Source organism: Cloeon dipterum, chromosome 4 (assembly GCF_949628265.1).
Source record: "Cloeon dipterum chromosome 4, ieCloDipt1.1, whole genome shotgun sequence".
In the NCBI taxonomy this organism is placed as follows: Eukaryota; Metazoa; Arthropoda; class Insecta; order Ephemeroptera; family Baetidae; genus Cloeon; species Cloeon dipterum.
In genome coordinates, this window is record NC_088789.1 from 8,488,419 (window position 1) to 8,507,739 (window position 19,321).

General features: G+C 40.0%; 5 protein-coding genes across 11 annotated transcripts; 1 reads left to right on the forward strand and 4 right to left on the reverse strand.

Annotated features, from left to right (window-relative positions):
• The first annotated feature begins 10 nt into the window (after window positions 1-10).
• LOC135944520 (uncharacterized) lies at window positions 11-5,889 on the forward strand. 3 transcript variants are annotated; one of them, XM_065491525.1, is made up of 4 exons: window positions 11-70; window positions 438-517; window positions 2,084-2,263; window positions 2,804-5,889. In XM_065491525.1, exons 2-4 carry the CDS (start codon window positions 440-442, stop codon window positions 5,267-5,269), a joined length of 2,724 nt encoding a protein of 907 aa, XP_065347597.1. In that variant the 5' UTR covers window positions 11-70; window positions 438-439; the 3' UTR covers window positions 5,270-5,889. The 3 variants fall into 3 exon arrangements, with proteins under 3 accessions (XP_065347597.1, XP_065347600.1, XP_065347598.1); XM_065491528.1 differs by lacking the exon at window positions 438-517 and having other exon boundaries at window positions 26-70; XM_065491526.1 differs by lacking the exon at window positions 11-70 and having other exon boundaries at window positions 287-517.
• Window positions 5,890-6,774: 885 nt separating this feature from the next.
• Window positions 6,775-8,560, reverse strand: LOC135944535 (uncharacterized). Of its 2 annotated transcripts, XM_065491557.1 has the most exons (3): window positions 8,229-8,560; window positions 7,841-8,159; window positions 6,775-7,483 (listed from the first exon to the last, which is right to left on the reverse strand). In XM_065491557.1, the coding sequence occupies exons 2-3, from the start codon at window positions 8,089-8,091 to the stop codon at window positions 6,895-6,897; spliced, it is 840 nt and encodes a 279-aa protein (XP_065347629.1). In that variant the 5' UTR covers window positions 8,092-8,159; window positions 8,229-8,560; the 3' UTR covers window positions 6,775-6,894. The 2 variants fall into 2 exon arrangements, with proteins under 2 accessions (XP_065347629.1, XP_065347628.1); XM_065491556.1 differs by having other exon boundaries at window positions 7,841-8,560.
• Window positions 8,561-8,939: 379 nt separating this feature from the next.
• LOC135944534 (uncharacterized) lies at window positions 8,940-10,817 on the reverse strand. Its single transcript, XM_065491555.1, has 3 exons — window positions 10,689-10,817; window positions 9,987-10,368; window positions 8,940-9,826 (listed from the first exon to the last, which is right to left on the reverse strand). Exons 2-3 carry the CDS (start codon window positions 10,343-10,345, stop codon window positions 9,163-9,165), a joined length of 1,023 nt encoding a protein of 340 aa, XP_065347627.1. The 5' UTR covers window positions 10,346-10,368; window positions 10,689-10,817; the 3' UTR covers window positions 8,940-9,162.
• A 318-nt stretch (window positions 10,818-11,135) lies between these two features.
• Window positions 11,136-16,920, reverse strand: RtGEF (Rho-type guanine nucleotide exchange factor). 4 transcript variants are annotated; one of them, XM_065491539.1, is made up of 14 exons: window positions 16,717-16,894; window positions 16,299-16,368; window positions 16,110-16,245; window positions 15,863-16,052; window positions 15,589-15,804; window positions 15,268-15,466; window positions 14,991-15,212; window positions 14,596-14,674; window positions 14,401-14,539; window positions 14,274-14,346; window positions 12,533-12,740; window positions 12,385-12,474; window positions 11,714-11,804; window positions 11,136-11,450 (listed from the first exon to the last, which is right to left on the reverse strand). In XM_065491539.1, the coding sequence occupies exons 2-14, from the start codon at window positions 16,359-16,361 to the stop codon at window positions 11,222-11,224; spliced, it is 1,935 nt and encodes a 644-aa protein (XP_065347611.1). In that variant the 5' UTR covers window positions 16,362-16,368; window positions 16,717-16,894; the 3' UTR covers window positions 11,136-11,221. The 4 variants fall into 4 exon arrangements, 3 of the variants coding, with proteins under 3 accessions (XP_065347611.1, XP_065347610.1, XP_065347609.1); XM_065491538.1 differs by having other exon boundaries at window positions 15,863-16,245; window positions 16,299-16,387; window positions 16,717-16,917; XM_065491537.1 differs by having other exon boundaries at window positions 15,863-16,245; window positions 16,717-16,913.
• A 168-nt stretch (window positions 16,921-17,088) lies between these two features.
• On the reverse strand, window positions 17,089-19,070 carry LOC135944533 (histone PARylation factor 1). Its single transcript, XM_065491553.1, has 6 exons — window positions 18,881-19,070; window positions 18,315-18,588; window positions 17,977-18,259; window positions 17,620-17,852; window positions 17,308-17,561; window positions 17,089-17,249 (listed from the first exon to the last, which is right to left on the reverse strand). The coding sequence occupies exons 1-6, from the start codon at window positions 18,983-18,985 to the stop codon at window positions 17,199-17,201; spliced, it is 1,200 nt and encodes a 399-aa protein (XP_065347625.1). The 5' UTR covers window positions 18,986-19,070; the 3' UTR covers window positions 17,089-17,198.
• Between the last annotated feature and the right edge of the window lie 251 nt (window positions 19,071-19,321).

Consider the following 19,321-nt stretch of genomic DNA (forward strand, 5'->3'; position numbering starts at 1 on the left):
CCTTTTTGCTTTAACAAGTCATTTTCGCAGTAAAGCGCTTTGAGGACAACTGTCAGCGAAGCAGCTGCAGGTGAACTTATTTTTTGCTTCTCACTGTTCTATGTACCTTTTATATAGGAGCTCTTAAGAACGTTATATAAATTCTTAACATACCATTTTGCTCACCAAGTTGAGAAAGCTTTTTTTATTATCACCTAAAAACTATGCCTCGATCGGGATTTAGCCATACCTTTGACTCGTCAGTAACCGTTTTTAAAATGATCAAATATTTTGTAATCATTATTTACTTTTTGCAACATTCTTTTAATTTAAGGAAAAACACATCTGCTATCATGATATTACTGTGGATTTTTGTCATTATTTGTATTTCTTTCATTCTGTCGCAGACATTAAAATACCACTTTTGTATGATTGGCTTTTTTCTCTCTGCTCCACAGAAATGTCTGAGAGTACAAAGCTATCTCTTTTCTCGAGGAAATCTCTAGTACTGCCCAAAAGTGGTGCCGCAGAAGCAAGAGTAAACTAAATTTAAGTGATAAACCATTAACGAGAAGATTACCGAAATGTTTTTTTAACTTATTTTTAAAATAAAGTTATTATTTTTCATGTTAATTTAATTCTTATGTTTTGTATTAATTGACACTCGCGCGTGTTAAGTTTTGTTGTAAAATAATGGTACCTCTCGTAGCAACCTATTCGCTTTTTATCTTGAAAGCGAACCAGCCCGTTGGCTCGCATAGTTAAGGCACTCTCAGGAGTGTCAAAGCAATGGGATGTATTTGAGCAGTTCGGAGATCTAATACTGGCTACCCAATGTCAGAGATGGCAAAAAGTGGTCAGTTTAGTGACTCGAAATGCTCAAATTGCTCAACGGGCTGGGAGGCGCACCGGCGCCGACTCGCTACTTGCTGGCTTGCACCTTTCCAGCATGCGTGATTTGGCTTCACGGGACGAATGTCTAGCGTTTCAATGCAGTCCTCGGTGCGGAGGCAAATGGCCCTTGAGTGGGCTGGGTCCCTGTGCGGCCTGGTGCCATGGCGCCCATGTTATCCGTTCGCGGTGTTATTGGGACCCGGGTTTCAGCATTCGTGCTAGTGCAGTGAGCGCCCTTCCCGGTCCTCGAACAGGGATAATAAGAGCAAAAAAATAATTCTAAAAATATTTCACACTCCGCACTCTCTGCGTGCACACATTCATTAAATACCTGAGTGAATATTTGGGATATAACACTATATAAAATGAATGTTGTTAAGGGAATTTTCTTGAATTAAATCGTTTTTGCACAGGAAATTTAAGTAATTAAATAGAATTCTCCAATCTAAATTCTCCTTAAAAAATAAAATCTTACATATTGGAAAACAAGTAGCTAATAGGAAAATCCGAGTCTTGTAGCTGTTGGCTGGATTCCCAGAAAATAAATTATTATACATAGTGCGAAGAGCGATATAGTGAAGCAAGTTAATAATAAATACCGTGCGCTATTTTCTTAAACAGAGCGATTTTGGTTAGCATTTGCATTCTCGGGGCAAAGTAAAGCTGTCAATGTCTACTCTCTACTACACACTTATTTATATTGAATTTATTCGCAATGAAACTATGTTTAAGTTACGAATGTTTTCAAACAATTCAGTTCATAATTCTTTTAAATTAATGTTAGCATAATTATTAGCCTTTTAAAACGATTTCAAGGTTGTGTTTCAAGAAGTTCTCCCCATATTGAGCCATACGAACTTGCAAAAACATTCTGGCTGGCCCTTCATTTTTACGATAAACTTGACAGTGATAAATTGCTACTGTGTGAAAAGTGAAAATCCGAGTGACATTTTTATCTCTCCAAATTTTTACAACTTGTTTTTCTAGAAAAAAGCGAAAAGCATTATATTGTTGCTACTTTGCACGTATACGTGTTTATGGTCTGTCTACGCGACTATCGTAACCACATGTCTTATTTCTTTGTAAAATGACAACCAAATGTCATGAATTCATTCGTATGATCTAGATTTATTAGCAAATATAACACATTATAACTTTTGCTCACCTTTTTTCTCCAGATTAAAATATCGCAATTTTCAATATTTTGTAGGATTTGATCGTCAAAAAGATGCCGATTTTGGATAAGATGTGGAAGATACGTGAAAATGTAGAGCAAGCGCTCCGATTAGATGATCTTTTGGAATTTCAAAATATTTTATCCAACGAACAACTCAGCGACTCTATTCTTTCTGAATTACTCTTCAACATTTGTTCGACGGAAAACGTAAAAGTAAGTTTTGCGTAAACACAGTTAGAAACAGAAATCACCTTTGCACATAAATATATCATCATGAAATTGTGTGTGTATGTTATGATTTCTATACAATTATTTTTTGATTGCTGGATTTTTCTATGGGGAAAAAGAAATAGAAATCTTTGACATAATATGAACTCTGATTTTTTATCCTTTAAAATCCCCTGGTGAAGGTAAAATGTATTTCTATCTCGCGAATTAGTTTACTAGCAACTCCACCAAGATGCACTCTGGAAATTTTCTGATTGTGAATTAAAAATTTAGGTATAATTTTAAAAACTAAATCTGTCTACAAATCTGAATCAGATTTAACACAGCATTGTGTCGGTAACGTCACTCAATGCACTAGATTTTTCTCAGTGTCTAAACACTCAACAGTTTTATCACCGCAATTTATTTGTCAATTATTAATAATATCGGCATTTTTTTATAAATTATCAATGCACTCTCTGCTTTTTTTTTATAAAAATCAACCTCTATGTTTAAATTTCTAATATCGAAAAATTATTTTGAAAGGAGGAAACCCTTCACCGATTTGCTGCCGAGATTCTCGATCGCCACAACGTGCACCGAAGTAGTGGGCAAATCGCGACGCACGCAGCAGCCCTGCGAGGCCACTACCGTCTCCTGCATCTCTTAATTAATCACCCTGAGCACCCTGCTGATGCGACTCTTCTTAACCAATATGGCGAAACGATAATCCACTGCATCATTATCGGATTATTGCAACGCAAAGAAAGCACGTGCAAAGCCTTTTTCAGGAAGATATTCAGTAACGGAGACACGATGGAAGAAAATGCTCTGAATAGCGTGCATATGCTGAGCGATAAGAATTGCGACGTGCACGCTAAAGTTGACTTGTATGGTACGCCGTATTCGACCGTTCATCTGGCAGCCAAATTTAAACTCTGGAAGCTGGTGGACTTTTTCTTGCTGCAAGGTGTCAATATCGAAGCAAAATTCGACGACATCACGGCCAGAGAATTAATAAAAGCTGCTCACCCTGACTGGGTGAAAATGTACAAAAGCTGCAGCGATTACTATGCCGAAGATAGTTTAGATGGCAGAGAAGACTTGGTCTACACCCTGCAGAAACCGTTGCTTAGTGCGGCGGAAAAAACGCAGTTTTTCTCGACCTGGCTGCAGAAGAACTCTTCTAATCTCAGAGTCAATGAATCCTTCAAGGGAAAATTCACCCTGCTTGAGTGTGCAGTAAAGAACCGCCTGCTAGATGTGACCCGCTTGCTCATTTCGAAAGGGGCCGATCCCAATCCAGCTCTTTTCGCAGCAATTGCTGCCGGACCAAAACACTTTGGTCTGCTTACAGAATCCGAAACTAAAATTGATGTAGCCATGGTCGTCCAAGGTAGTCGCAAACACACCCTTCTCCACAGAGCGATCGTGTCAACCAAGCCTAACGTGGACGTGGTCAAGTACTTGTTGAAAGAGGGAAAGGAAAGGATTCCGCACTTTTTCGACTGGATCAACGCCAAGGACGGTCAGGGCAAAACGGCGCTAAAGCACGCTTCCAAATACATGCTGAATGACATCGTTGAGGTCCTTCTGTCATATGGAGCCAGCGTGTTTATAGCAAGCAATGACGGCAGATCTGCTCTTAGCCACATGGAACCTGAATTCTTGGAACAAAAACTCAACAACTATTTACAATTGAGCAAATCACATAGCGGTAACGTATGTGTCGAGATAGATTTTGCGTTTTTCGACGATGCACAAAAAGAATACCGCGCCAGAAAAAAGGGGGGCATGCTTCCTGACGTAGAGCCATTGATCACGGTAGCCAACTCGCAGTACCAAAAGCATCTACTGCAGCACCCAGTCATAAAGGCTTTTCTTTATTTGAAGTGGCGGCGCCTCAGCTGGATATATTGGTGTAATCTGGCTTCTTATCTGGTGTATGCTGCATCCGTCTACTCTTTGCTATTCAGCATTGATTTCAGGAGAGCCGGCACAAAAGCACCATCGTCTAATACGTCTAATAGCTCGTCAAACATCCGTCCAGAGATCATCAGCCCATATATGCCTAGTTATTTTTTCGACCTCACAATCGTAACCTTTGTCTTCACAGTTATTCTAACTCTCAGGGAACTCATTCAATTTTTACTTTTTGCAAGAAGGTACATTTTCATATTAGATAACTGGCTTGACCTAGTAACTGTCGTATTGACCTTTTGGTTCACGATTGCCCCGAACAACAAAGAACTGGCATCTGTTCTTGCACTCATTCTGGCTCTGAACGTGATGATACTAATGGGTCACCACCCTCAACTGGCCATTCCCATGCGGTTGCTCTATGAAGTAGCAAAGACATTTTTCAAGTTTTTCTTTGTTTATATGATATTAATCTTAGCCTTCGGTTTCGCCTTCGCATTCTACGTCACAACATCCGACTGTCAAAAAGGCAACTGCGATACGTCCTTTAATAGAGTTATCTTCTCCATTTTCAGGACGCTCACCATGTTCGCTGGTGGTTTTGAAACTGGCAACCTTCAATTTGAGCGAGCGTCCTACGCTGGCCGCATTATCTACTTCATCTTTGTATTTTTGGTACCAATCGTAGTAGTGAACCTGCTAAGAGCGATGGCCGTCAGTGACATGCAGCGTGTGAAGAGTGAAGCGGAAATAATTAATCTGAAATCGCAGATCAGATTCTTCCACGACGTGGATTCGTATATTCTGAAAAACATTGGCAAGAATGGCTGGAATTTCGAAATCATTAGACGGTTATCTAAGTGGATGTACAAAAAGACAGCGATACTGAGCAACCTTCATGCCTGCTTTCATGGCAACAGAAAAGTATTGCAGATTGATTATAACGAGTCTAAACTGAACAACCGGTTTGGGGAAATCGTCAGACAAGCGTTTATAATCGCTAAGAAAAACAAAGAACGAGATGATAAAGCAAGGCGAGAAGAGAAACTACGTAGCAAGATTGAAACAAGCACTGCATCGGTCTTAAAATAGCTGATTTAATTCCTAAGTTGAATCTCAAAACAGGCCAATCTCGTGTATATTTTTAGATTTTGTTTAAATTGGCACCAACATACTCATTTAACTTTCATAGTTAGATATAATTAGAGGATGTTAGCGCTGGTGATAACGATCTATATTTTAGAGCCTTTGCGGCACGCGCGCCTCTAACTGGACTGTCGCGTCGTTGTGAGAAAATGTGTGTGTATACAACATAGCAAAAGAGCTTGAGTTTTAATGGTAAACCTGCTGCTGCTGCACCTGGTGGCAGGCACGTCGGGCACTTCGCGGCCGCACAAGTGTAATGTTAAGTCAAAATTAATTTTCGACTATTTTTCCCATCTTATTGGTTTTCGACTTTTTGAATCATGCATTCTCACTTTCTACTACACTGTTATTGATTATAATGGTAAAACCTGATAATTATTCAACGCCAATTTTGTCCGTTTCATATAAGGTTAAATTAATTACATGTGATATCCCTCCATCAGAAATTTGATGTTTCGTTTTCTTTAAATTGTCATATTTACATTGAAATAAAGATATATCCATTTTGTTTAGATTTTGGAAACTGTAGGATGGATGAAGCACTCAAAATAAAGAGCTATATTTTGAAAAAGCAAACTGTTATTGTTTATTATATGCGCTTCGACGAAAATAAAAACATAAAATGCATGCAATCGCGACGCTCATATTATGGCATAATATAACATCAGCAACAGGAACGCCTGAATGGTGAGAGGAAACTGTGCCGCCGGACAGTCTGTCAGCGCGGGGCATAATGTTTTAAAATTTAAAATCTCATCGCTGTGTATCTATATAGCCACATTTCTCATTTCTAATCTTTGAATATATACATTTTTTCAAATTCCTTAAAACGTAAACGATGCCATCTTAACTTCACGTGCGAAGAAACTCAACATATTTTTATAGTGTTCAAATTTTCGGGATCTGAATGCAAACCATTTTATATCATCCAACACGTATTTGTATTCCATTATTTTTTACATTTCAATTTTATACGCTAATAAATAAATATAAACCTAGGTCGGTGGCATAATTTATAAGTTTTTTCATGAATCTCTTGGCACACACGATTTTTTGCTATAGTTGCTTTTTATCAGGGTGTCGCTTATCTTGAATGAAATAAACCGATAAAAAGTCTAGCAAGGAAACAGAGCCAAAAGGCTAAACCACAAAAAGCTTTTTCCTAATCCATTTTGACATTTTATAGAGTATTGACTGATATTTTATTCACAGAAAAGCTACATATATATAGATGAACTTTTTTTTTTTTAAAAAAAAAGGGAATCACATCGCGCTAGCAAATTTGTTTTGTAACTAAAATTTTAAAGCTATATAGTTCCTGCTGCATTGAATTCTAGTGCTATTCAAGGTGTTTGGCTGTGAGGCTATAACAAACAAATATTTTAACAAGGATATATGAATTTGTACATTAAAATGACATTTTGAAGACAAATAAACTCAAATAACATTAGTCAAACGGAGTTTATTTTTATTCAACAGCTTTTTACATTCAGCTCATTATTATGATTCAAAATATCAATTTTTTATGCAGTATTTACTTTGTTACAAAATGAGCAAATTTTTCAGAATGTCTAATTTGCGGCCCAGTTTAAGAGTAGATCCATAAGTTCATCTTGCCCTTCTGTTCCATCGTTATCGCCGTGCTCCTCTTCTGGGTTTTCGTCGTCTCCCGCCCTTTCTTGGTCTTCATTATCTGGTTCTCCTTCGTTATCATCGTTTGCCATTTCTTGGTCGTCATCATTTGAGCCCCCTTCGGTGTGGAAAGGAGTGGCACCACCGTGATATTTGGGAGTACCGTCGTGACTGACATTAGGATTCAAATCCCTCTCCTCGCCAATTGGGACGTTGTTGTCGGCGGTGCCGTCGAGCAGTTTGCACTGTTTATCATGATCCTCTACAAACTTCCTGTGCTCTTCCTGCGGAGAGTCAAAGCGATCCCACTCGCTTAACTCGACCTCGCAGAAAAAGCAGGTTGACTTATCTTCATTGTCGCGACCGGTTTTGTAGAGCCCAGTCTTGGCTAGCTCATACGGGGGCACTTTCCAGGCCTTCGTGTGCTTCAAAAGGGAGTACAGCCTGTGCATCTCGTAATGCATTGGGGCAGCCGTAGTTGATTCTGACAGCTGATTTGAATTTCCATTCCTCCTTCCTCTGCATCGCCTGCAAACAAATTGCGAATCAATTTATTTATGTTTAAATTAGTAATTATTGTCATTTTTATTTCTCTGAACTGCACTGACTGTATATTAGATATTTTCTTGACTTCTACTTGATTTTTAAATTTTAATGGACGCAGGATCAAAATAAGCCATTTGATTTGGAATTTGTCGGAGAAAAAATTGGAAACTGTCCAAATTACTGGATTTTTTAACATGAATTTTAACAATAGCAAAATTGAATTCGTCCAAAAATTCATTTTGTGTTAAGGGAAATAGATCCCGAAATTTTCAATTTTCCGTTGAGTGGAAATAGTTTGTGAAATAGCTTTCCAAAAACGGAACAAACTATTTTATGTACCTGTGTATTCTTCTGTCTGGAAGCGGTATTTCAGGGTTCCTCAGGTGAATAACTAGAGAGCAGTAGCAGCAGTGTATGGTCTTGAAATTTTCACTGAAGTAAAGCCCAGCAGCAGCAAGCTTATTAACCAGGTCTAGCCTATCGTGTTTTAGGAGATCTTTCGGAAAAGAGAGCAGTCTGTGGATTCCTATAGAAACACACAATTTCTTGCGCACGATAAGTGGCAACATTCCCGTGTATCGATCCCCCATTATTGAGTGAGTTCTTCGTTAAATGTAACAGAGGATGACTGCAAAGTCTATGAAGCAGATCGATGAAGCTGTATAAATAGCAATAAATAAAGTCTAAGACTTAAAAGTCTAATACTTTATTTGATTTGTTTACTTACAATTTGTCTATGAAATAATAATTATATGTTCCACGTTGCTGCTTGAAATGTTCTCTCCTGTATGCGATTCAAAAATTTATGTTGTGTTATTTCCTTGATTCGCCATATATATTGAGTTCAAATTCTATCCGCGCTTGCTACAAAATTTGCAAAGTCGCTCGTTTTGGTTCCACGAGAAAATTTAATGATAACAATATTATAACTATCTATCGTAAAGTGTTCAGACTGATAAAAACAGGGTTTGCTATAAAAATTCAGCTCAATAGTGTCTGCAGTTGATACTCATCTCTATACACGTGGAGGCTAAACAAACAATAAGGAAAGGGGCCCGCGGTGGGGGCTATATAAGCTCAGCCTAACTGCCTGATTTTTTGTTATCTCTATACCTTATCTCAACTTTTTTACAACCGCAAACGCAAAAGTCTTAAGTTGCAAGTAGAGCAGACAAGTTTTTTTCCAATATATAATAAATATAGTCATGTTTATTCTCTTTAAATATCTATCACATTAAATGTCAAGTCAAAAATAAAAGTGAGATTCTAAACAGTAATTTCTAGCTAACAAAATGAGAAAAAAACTTCGCTTGCTTGCTATGAAAATTTATCACGAAAAATAAACAGCTGTATATGCAGCATTTTATTTTAACTTCCTTGCATAATCACGCAGTTTCAATAGATCAAGCCAAGGAAAATTTGAACAAATATTCGGATATTGTCGTATAATTTTTTATTATTCAGTATATAGTTACATTTCTATTTTAGCTCTGCAAGAGAGTAAGCCATGAAAAGAGATAAGCAATTATTAGTTATTCTTGTTTATTCAATACATAGTAATACATAGGCATTCAAGATATTATACACAAACAAAGATTCTAATTTTTAAATTCAAACTATATATGAAGAAAAATTAAAAAGTTACCCTTGATTTTACAGAATTATTTGTATTTCTTAAAACCCGTAAAAACCAAACTATCTCCATCATTCGTAACTACTCTTAATCCGTACAATCGACGGGGGCGAATCAAGCCATTCACTTTTCGCAGCTCAATGAAAATCGCTTGCAGTGGGGTTTTGGGTTTGTGTGCTTTTTCCTCCATCTCATTGAGCACGTCAACCAACTCCAACAGCATCAGGAATTCGCGGAGGCGCTGCATCATTTCCTCTTTGGACAATTGCTCATCCTCCGGTTTGAAAGTCGCTGCGCCGGTGTGCTTTGTGCCAATTCCGTCGTGCTGGACGTTGGGGCTCAGCTCTATCTCCCTACCAATGGGGATGTTGTCGCGCTCACGGTCGGCCGCTCCGCTAAGCAGTCTGCACGGCCTATTCAGCTCCTTGGCGAATCTGGTGTGCTCGCCCAATGCGGTGTCATCGTCTCTCCACTCGCACAGCTCGATTTGGCAGTAGTAGCATGTGCATTTGTCCTCACTGTCCATCCCGGACTTAAAAAGCCCGGTCTTGGCCAACTCGTAAGGGGACACCTTCCAGTCAGGGTACTTCAGGAGTGAGCACAATCTGAACGCCTCATACTGCATTTGGAATTGCATTGCGCTCTCGCTCTGAAGAGGCAAGTCGTTTTTCTGGCTGCTTCCAGTGCATTTACTGAAAGTGGTTAGATAAAAAAAATCAGTAATAATTATTTTATTATCATTTAAAAACCATATTAGTATAATTTTACATCCCGATTTATTTCATAATTGAGATCAGCCCAAAACACAAAGTGAATATGAAAATTACGAAAATTAATAAAATATGTACTCACTCATGAGGGTTTCCCTTGATGCTATCCACATCTGTTACGTCAACTTTAAATTCACAAAATTGACAGCAAATGTGTTTGTAGTCTTCAGCGATGTAGATGCCACTGCTCACGAGCTCCTTGCTGAATTTGAAGTAATTCTTGATCATTCCCATCGGCAAAGTGAACAGTCTGTGGACGGCGAATTTCATGTCCAGCTTCGCTCGCACATCTTCAGGCACCACACGGTGGCTGTCGATGTCCCTTTCCGCCTTATACTCATTTTCCACCTTATGCTCATTTTTCGCCTTATACTCATTTTTCGCCTTTAACTTCAATTCAGCAATGTCATCTGCTCTGGTGTCATCTTGTAGGTCCATCATTGCGAGAAGTTTTGAAATAACCCCTGTGAAAGTAAGACTTTCTTAGACTCCTCGGTCGAGCAAAAATGGTAAATTGCAATATTCAATGCAACACGGTGCGTCGTCGGTAAAGTCTAGAATTTCTATTTTTAACAATGATTTTCGTGAAAAATTGACCACGTCAGAGGCAACAGCAAAAATAAAGCTGTTTGAGAATACAGCGGTGAAAGTTACTGCACTCGAAAATTGTGGAAGATTTTAAAATGTCTCTTCGGTCCACAATTTAGCATTTCAAATGTACTGTATAATATGCTATAAAACGCTGCTAAAAAGCTTCACAATTAATAAATCGAAATTAACTCACTTGAAAGGTTGGCGATACACGTTCGTCTCTCGTACAGTTAAACAGTGTGCAACCTGGACTTTGTACCGCACTTTTATAAGTTCACGCCCGCAGAAAGTCTATATTGGGCTAAAGTCTAGCTTTTGAGCTAAGCGCAGATCGCGGCCTTGATATTGCGTCGTAAAGCGCAGATGCTGGACTTTGATGTTTTGCTAACTTTTACGCAGATGGCTGTAGTGTACGCCTAGACTTTTTTCATTAAAATTTCAGAATATTTTTTCTGTTTTAAAATTCAAAGCAGATAATAATTATGACTGCAGTTAATTTAATAATGATTAAACTACAGCAATTTTTGTATTTTATAGTAAAATTTAATATATGTAATAAAAATTTTATATAAAAAACTTTAACTTTTTACGCAGGATGATTTATTATGGTTTAATTATATCTGAATGATTAAAACCAGAATTTGAAACTTGTAAAAATTTATTAGTATAATAAGGCCTTTGTGCGGAAGATAATGCAGTTTTGTGTACAGTATTTTATTTGTATTTTTAATTGGCGTGAGCTGCAATTGAACCCGTTTCTTTTTTGCTATCTGGAAGCGCCGAGGAATTTTCGACAGCAGTCTTGGAGCTATTGGCGGCAACAAGCGCGTTAAGGGCTTGCTGGAGCGCAATTCTGTGACATTCTTCAGTGTCTAGGCGTCTAATCACGCCTGCCATTTGCGCTGACAGTCCCTTCACTTGATCTCTAAGAGCGTATACCGTGTCCACAAGACTTCTGGAGAGCAAAATCATGAAGGCATAAATTGAATTAAATTTTAGAAACTAAATGATAAATGCATCAAATAAGAATTGAGTACTGTTTTTATTCTTTTTATGTATTAAATGAGTTTAAAATCATCTATAGAAAACAAATTGAAACAAATTTTTAGGTGCCACAAGGAAAGTGAACCATTATTGTGATTCAGCTACAATCTTCAAAGTTATATTATCAATTTACATTTCACATACAAAATACTGAGGGGTTAGAAAAAATCTTACTTTTCTTGGACGTTGGTGTATCCGCCAGAATGCTCCTCGACAATGATTTTCTCTTCTTCGGCGATCAGCACCTGAGGTGAATCAATGAGGCCTGCACAGGGCGAGGATGCGATAACAATTTTGTGAGTTTGCAAGCATTATGGCTTTTCCATAACACCAAACGAACCAATAACCACTAAGAATTCTAATTTTCTTTTACAATAAAACCCATTGAATTTCAATCAAAGTAGGACTTGCGCAAGCCCTTGCCAAAGCTCCCGCAGCACCAGGGTTGCATGGTGTGCCTGCGCGCAGTAGGGTAGGGTCTTAGGCAGGGTGCATCCTCATCTTCCTCCTGCTCAGAGTAAAAGTGGACAGCGGCCGGCTCCTCAGACAGATACATGGTGCCTGCTCGGGGAAACGGCGGAAAGCAAAAAAATTGACATCAACGAGCAGCTTGCAGTGCAAACGCAAACACTGATTCACATGAAAGCAACGCAACGTCACACACAAAGTTAGGGTCTATGGGTTGGCGACAACTGGAAATAAAATAACCTCGTTGAAGGTTTAGTTAAAACGAGCAAATCACATGTTGAGTGCAATTTAGAATGCACCTCTTTGGATTGGTGTTCAGTTTTAGTATTCTTAGTGGTTATTAGCTCAAAATATTAACATTAGAAAAGAGGGCTCACTTGAGTTGAGGGTGTGTCTTGTTTTGGAACTCAAGCAGTAGGCCTCAATCACGCTGAGAATCTGTGCGTCCTCCTCATAACTTCGCTCTTCTAAGAATACAAATTAAATTTAGAATTTAGTTAATCTCAGGAGGAGGGAATGAATTACCCCTCTTTCGGGAGTTTCTCTGCTGGTCGATTGACTGCGAGCCTAGGACGAGTCCCGCCCTGAGCGGGGGTTTTGGTCTTAGGCAGGATAGGCTCCAACCTTTTAGTCCTGCAGGATCTGTCCTGTGCGGTGGGGGCGACGGTTGCGTTTTCCCTTGAGGTGTCGATCCCACTGACACCGCTCGAGCAGCTGGAGCCATAACTGGTGCCTATGAAAATTATAAAGAAATGACACTCAGATAAACTAGGACGTAAATTTTATCAAGCTCGAACGAGTAACGTTGGTAGCCATTGGAAAATATCTACTGGCAAATTGCTTTCTCAAAAATGACGAAATATTGTTCTCGTTTCCTTTGCAAAGGAGTTTCTATTCCATCGGGCCAAAATATACTCCCAGCCACAAATAGACTAGAAGCAAAAACGGGAGCAAAATTGTGGAGGCAAGACATAAGAGGCGGCGCATGCTTTGTTAGTGAATTTAGCAACACGCACGCTTCCTTGCCTTCGAGAGGGTCAGCCACCCTGAGCTTGGTCTTGAGCCACCAGTGGGCGTAGAGTGCGGACCTGTATACGCCTTGCTCGTGAACGATCCGAGGAGGATGCGCGTCAAAGTTGAGCATTTCAGTGAACGAGGTTGGCGACACAGCCAAGCCAGAGTCTGACGAGGAGTGCTGGCTGAGCCGACTGTCAAGCAAGTTGCTGTCCTTCTTGGCGTCCTCGACCTTGGAAACCAAGCTTGACACAAACATAGGCGGATCATCCGTACTGCAAAGGGCATGGCCCCGCTCCAGCTTCCTGGCGCGTACAACTGTGTTTTGTCGGCTATTGAAGAAGCCAAAGTCCTCACAGTTGGTCAGAACTTTGAAAGCGCCGCACGATTGTCCATCGTTGTCCTGTTGTGCCGACAGAGATCTTTCCGTGGACGGTCTCAGCGTCCTCAGCCACCTGGCCCTGCGCATCTGTCTGCCATCAAGGGCTAGCGTGGGCACTAGATCATCAATGGCTTGCTGGCTCTCATCGAAGGAAGTGGTAAGGTCCGGACAGCCAGTGGACAGCACGCTGGTCTCCCTGAACGCGGGCAGACTATAACAGCTGGCTGCCATGCTGGGCACGCTGCCGAACGCCTCAGAAGTAAACTGCTGAAGACTGTGGCACTTTGCAGGTGATCCTTCGGAGAGGCACCTTTCACACAGTTTGGTTCTTCTGCTCATGGGCACTTCACCCTGGCCGCACCTCGAGCAGAAGCGCATCCACATTTCCGCTTGACTATCCTGGCTGTCCTGAGCTGACATCACGCCGTTTCCGGCGAAGAACAACACATCCTTTTGCTCATCCTGCTCGAAAGACGCCTCCAGACTGACGTCCATCTGGGACATGTGTTTGTGGCCATGGACGACCCACTGCAGCCTGCGGGTGTTGGACGCGGGGCGTTGCAGCTGGCTGAAATGAGCCGGTGTGTCACTTCGGTGTTTCCCGCAGGTTCCAGAGCGCTCTTCCAATTCAGCAACGGACATTAGAACTTTGGTCTCGAAACGGGATTGGAAAACTGCTTGTCTATGGCCGACTGTAGATTCCGTTCGCTGCACTCGCAACCTGGCGGGGGCATAGTAGGGGTTTCGTGGCTGGGAGTACTCAGGGTACAGGATCAATTTCAACAGGGAGCGCGAAATAGAGCCGCAAGCGACCAAATGGGCAAAAAACTGACTCAGGTACTGATACGGACTGTAGCCTACAACACTCACACTAATATTAGACAGGCTGACTGGGGAGGTGACGCGGTGGTGGGGAGAACTGGCCACTTGGTGCTGCAGCGAGCTGAAAAAAGGAACAAAATATTTCAACAGCAATTTTATATTTATTTATGCATACTTGGTCTTCTCCTTGACGATCTGCGAAGGTACTGAGGAATGCTGTGGCAGCAGAGATGACTGCCGTTGGATCATATCCACCCATCGCTGCTGCTCCTCTTTAGACTGGCACACCGCCACAATAGGTTCGATCATTGGACCTGAAGAATGAATGGCTCGTAATATTAAAACATACTTGATATTTACGCTTGATTACTTGTGATCTCAAAGGCATTTTTGAAAACTTCTGTGTCTTCTAACTTCTTTATTTGAATTGCTGACAGCTGGAGCTTACCCTAAAATAAATATAGTAATACTAAGTGAATGGGATAATTTGTTTATGCTTAAGCCCTCTCCAGATTTTATGACGGTCAACTTAAAACCATAATAGAAATAACCACATATCAAAATTTGCACCTTTCGCAAGCCTTTCTATTTTTGTCTCCTTGTCAGTCAGATATGAAGTTCAATAAATAATTGAAGGGCTGTGCAAAAAGCTTGCATTTATGCTGAGTAAAATATTGACATTTTTCCAATTTTAAATTAATATAAAAGTGTTTAAAATTTTTAATATATTATCAAATTGTCCAAGCTTATAAACATTAATATTACCTGGTATATAAATCCACTCATGCGTGAAGAAACCGCAAGGACAAGCAGAGTCCTGGGGAACAGCACAAGGTATCTGTCGCTGTGCGTGTGTCCGACAGCCACAGATCCCATGTGGATGATGTCACCGAGAGCTGACACGTCCTCCCCCTCCCAGTTTCTCACTGTTCCAGAGAGCACCTCCAGCTGCAGCTGCTTCTGCCGTCTGATAGCACTGCAGCTCGCCTACCAAACGGACTTTGCTACCCCTAGTCCTCACAAACTATAAAAACACACTCACAGCCATCTCCTTGTATACGTGCACCGCTCTTTGCGTGTCCCCTCGGTCAGGGTCAGTCTCAGATAGGTGCCGGAGAACCTCCTGCAGCAGGCCTTGGTATTTGTCGAGCCTGCGAAAGGGCTTGCTAAGGCCAGCAGTCAGTACTAGCAGTCCTGGTGACTGGGCTCCTCTTGCCTCCATGAAATTATTCAGAATTTCCCTGTGAAAATTTGGAAAATTAAATATTAAGTTAAGGTTACCCTTAAAAATAAATTTATATTGGGGTTTCAGTTGAATTGGTTTTTTACTAATTAAAAACGACTATAGACAAATTACACTTGCCTCTTTGTTTCCAAAAGAGCTACAGCGAAAGGATGGTTTGCACAATAAGTCTGCAAGCACTCAGATAGTCCAGGTGCTGTCGTAAGGAACAACTTTCCAACCCTAACTCCATCACCAGTTTCTCCTCCTTCTTCCATGCTGGCAAGCAACCTTGAGTACTTGGCCAAAACATCTTCAATATTGCCAATCAGCTTTACGTACTCATCAGAATTTAAGCTGCAACAGCAAGACGAGATTTCAATATATCACTTTATTACTTTAAACGAAAACTCACATGTCTGCAGACTTCATTGGTCTTAAGTAGGTGACAAAAAGCGTTCGAAGCTCATTAACGTGAACCCTCTCAGAGTCCAGTAGATCCTTGAGGACTACGCCTTTGTATAGTTTCTGCTGGGCAGCTAGGTCGATGGGCAGAGGTACAGAATTTGGAGAGTTTTGCCCTGACAATGGGCTGCTAGATAAAACTATGTATTGATATGTTAAATTGCTATTCCATTTCAAATTGTTTCCTTTCATTTTACCTGTGGTTGGCGAGGGTTTGTATTCTGTGACATAGTTGCTGGGAAACCAACCAGTTTTACCATCAAGCGTGCCTTCCCACCAGCCTCCGTCTTCTCGCTGAGTGATTGATATAATTTGGCCTTTCTTGAAACACAACTTAACGCAGAAAATAATATCAACCAAGAGAAAAATAATTTGGTTAAAATCACCTCATCATTATTTGTCCCCTTGAAAGTGTATATGGCCTGCACGTAACTGGAGGGTGACTCCATGCCTATCCTGAAAATAGAACAAGCATCTTACGTGCACATTCGCGAAAACAAAACAATAGTTTAAGTGCCATAGACAGTAACTATAATATAACTTGTAATTTTATCCTACTAAAAGTAAATTTTTGTTATTAAGTTGTTTAAAATATCAACCCTCCCTGAGGTGGACAACATAGTGTTCAATGCAGGAGAGACAGTCTATAAATTTGACTCCCTCAACAAAATCAACATCCTCTCTTAGCATATCCTTGAGCCAAAACGGACGCTGCCAAAAATAGCCTATTCAGCACACACATAAGAAAAAATAACATGGTGTAAACCTCCCTTTGATACAACGAAACAAATGAGGAATTTTCACCTGAAATAAGTCTTCGTCCAAATATGTGGATCAAAATTAATCTGTTTTTTACATCTCCTTGTGCTTAAATTGTTGACGCGGGCTCATCATCCTAGAAATGCATCTGGGGCGAACTTGTTGTTCTGACTGTGAGTAGGTAGGAAAGAACTCTCTTCTCTGACAAGGGGGGCGCGGCACCAAAGCAGAAAAGATCTCAGCGCTCAGGGGTACCACACAATGCACATAACTTGTTGGCGCACAGAATATTACTAATTTGTTTTACTTGAATAATGGTTGATACAGACAATTTTTTTTTTGAAAATTTTATATATTGCCTAGCACTTGCCAAGTTAATTTACTAAGAGTGATGTTATATCAGCGAGATATTCAATATAAATATGAAATGTTATCATTTATTTAAACCATGGCAAAAAACAATGTGAAAAACAAGCATGAAGACCGACTCAAAAATTTTCACCTCCATGTGATGACAATACAAATTTTCAAACAATACTGAGAGCACTCCCTTTCTTTCTGCCACTTTTGATGTGCGCCTGTAGATATATTGATTATTGTTAATTAAAATTTGTAATGGCAATTATTTAATTTTACTTTTAAAATTTCGGCGTACTGGGGTCTGCCAAGCAGTTGGTAGGTGGCCACAAGCACACCCATGATTTGGGGATGAAACAACTCATTTCCATGGCAGAACATGTTGATGCCTAGCTCAAGTGGCCCACCAAAGTCACACTCATCATTGGCAATGTTGGCGTATGTTATCAAAGAGTCCAGGGCCTCCATCTCCTTGTTCCTTCGCTCCTCCGTTTCAGCTCCACACACCTTGTCCAAGAGCTTTTTCAAATTGGCTGCAAAGAAAATTTTTGAGGGTTCGACATTTTATTTTTTCTATCTCAATCTTAATACTTTCAGTCTCCATTTTGCGGTAGCCCACTTTTGTTTTTTTATCACACTTGACTACTAAGCCTCCCTTGTGAAATGCTGGACACACAATTTTACGTTTTCTGGCAAAGAACTCAGACTTGTCATGCATGTTAATTTTCTCTTCCTTAGCCTTCTTTTGCAGTGCCGTCTGCAACCTCATAATCTTCACTTTTGAAAATGGATCAGCAGATTTCAAAGAGGAAGCAACCAAAAAGCTGAAAGGAAAGTCACACTATTTTACTTTAGAGCACCAAAGAGAACATTTCAATTGGCGTCTTACAACTTTAATAATTTTGAGGAAATAATTTTGTTTTAATAAATATCACACTATATACTTACTCAACTGTGGCAAAAAGACTGAGCCCTGCGTCCTTTAAGATGCAATCTTCAGCTGCAGCATTTGAGACAACATATGAAGGCATTTCATTAGGGTCATCTCGGTAGTAGCCCCAATGCAACTGCTTCTGGTCGTCACCACGAAGCAGAGTCTGTACTTCTGGAGGGTCATAGAAATACCGCCAGTGTGTCAGGGTGTAAGGTACCTGGTGCTCATTTTCTTTCAGGACCCCAGCCAACACTTCAAATGGTCCAACTAGAGAAAATTTGCAGTCTTTGAAAGCCTCTGAAATACCATCATTTATTATAATCATACATTTTGACAATTTTAAAAAAGGTACCCAAAGGCTTCTTGGGATTTATAGTCAGGCACACATCCCAAAAGGCATAAAACTCGTCTGGCATTTCGACAAGAAACATGTTCTTGATGATTCTCTTTGCGTCCTCCTTGCCAACAAATTCCAACTCCGAATCCTTCTTCTCAGATTCCTCAACTTTCTGCTTCTTTGTTGGAGGAGAGCATGTTGCAGCGTCTGTTTCAAGTTCCGGACAGCTGCTGCTTTCAACATCAACCGCTTCGTTTCTTCCTGGGGACGTTCTTATCTCTGGTGACTTCTGAAAGTCCGAATTGAAATTCATTTTCATGTAATACTATGCTATTTTCTGACTCTGTCAAGGCAGGGTTATAGGAAATAGGGGATAAATATTATTAAGCTATTGTAGTCACTACTCCTCATCTTGTAGTGTTTGTATGGAAAAGTTACATTTTCCGCTGTATTACACATCTTGCCAGTTCTTATGAGAATCCTTATTACATATAAAATTTGGGTGGCGAAAACTGCATAAGTACATAGTAGCGGAAAGTGTAAATTTACCATGATGTATGTTTATGTAGATATGTACTAGCCTTTTTCTCATGTTTGAATTTTTTGTGATGGGCCTCGTTTTTCTGGTAACATAATGGACCGTATTTACAAGGAACTCGATCGTCTGACGCATCCATTCTTTCCATTTTAAAAGAAGACGAGGAGCCTGTGCGGCTGACGACGACTTTTTCGGCTTAGGTCAGCTTAGGTACTAGATGATACTCTTGTTGTTTAATGTTTACTTCTTGAAACTTGGACGTGGAAGGAGAATCAAGGAGAGAATGGAGGTGTGTTGCCGCCAGATTTCAGGGGTATGGGAGTGTATGGGAGTTTCGAATGGTATGTACGGAAAAGAAATAACTATCACAACAAAAAAGATAATCTTTTTACTTGATAAATTCAATAAAACTTTTCGGGTAACATTTTAATGACAAAATCTCTTGAAAATTGAAATCGAACTTTTCATATATACCTAAATGAAA

Bases quoted from the DNA above. Each gene is read 5' to 3' on its own strand.
- LOC135944520 (XM_065491525.1), top strand. From the start codon at position 440: ATGTCTGAGAGTACAAAGCTATCTCTTTTCTCGAGGAAATCTCTAGTA. The intron at 518-2,083 runs GTAAACTAAATT...AATATTTTGTAG, and splicing joins GTGGTGCCGCAGAAGCAAGA to GATTTGATCGTCAAAAAGAT. The intron at 2,264-2,803 runs GTAAGTTTTGCG...TTATTTTGAAAG, and splicing joins GTTCGACGGAAAACGTAAAA to GAGGAAACCCTTCACCGATT.
- LOC135944535 (XM_065491557.1), bottom strand. From the start codon at position 8,091: ATGGGGGATCGATACACGGGAATGTTGCCACTTATCGTGCGCAAGAAA. The intron at 7,484-7,840 runs GTACATAAAATA...ATTTGTTTGCAG, and splicing joins CCAGACAGAAGAATACACAG to GCGATGCAGAGGAAGGAGGA.
- LOC135944534 (XM_065491555.1), bottom strand. From the start codon at position 10,345: ATGATGGACCTACAAGATGACACCAGAGCAGATGACATTGCTGAATTG. The intron at 9,827-9,986 runs GTGAGTACATAT...AACCACTTTCAG, and splicing joins ATCAAGGGAAACCCTCATGA to TAAATGCACTGGAAGCAGCC.
- RtGEF (XM_065491538.1), bottom strand. From the start codon at position 16,361: ATGGAGTCACCCTCCAGTTACGTGCAGGCCATATACACTTTCAAGGGG. The intron at 16,246-16,298 runs GTGATTTTAACC...TTCTGCGTTAAG, and splicing joins AGGGGACAAATAATGATGAG to TTGTGTTTCAAGAAAGGCCA. The intron at 14,540-14,595 runs GTAATCAAGCGT...TTCATTCTTCAG, and splicing joins AAATGCCTTTGAGATCACAA to GTCCAATGATCGAACCTATT.
- LOC135944533 (XM_065491553.1), bottom strand. From the start codon at position 18,985: ATGGAAAGAATGGATGCGTCAGACGATCGAGTTCCTTGTAAATACGGT. The intron at 17,562-17,619 runs GTATTAAGATTG...TTTTCTTTGCAG, and splicing joins CCGCAAAATGGAGACTGAAA to CCAATTTGAAAAAGCTCTTG. The intron at 17,250-17,307 runs GTAAAATTAAAT...ATATATCTACAG, and splicing joins AGTACGCCGAAATTTTAAAA to GCGCACATCAAAAGTGGCAG.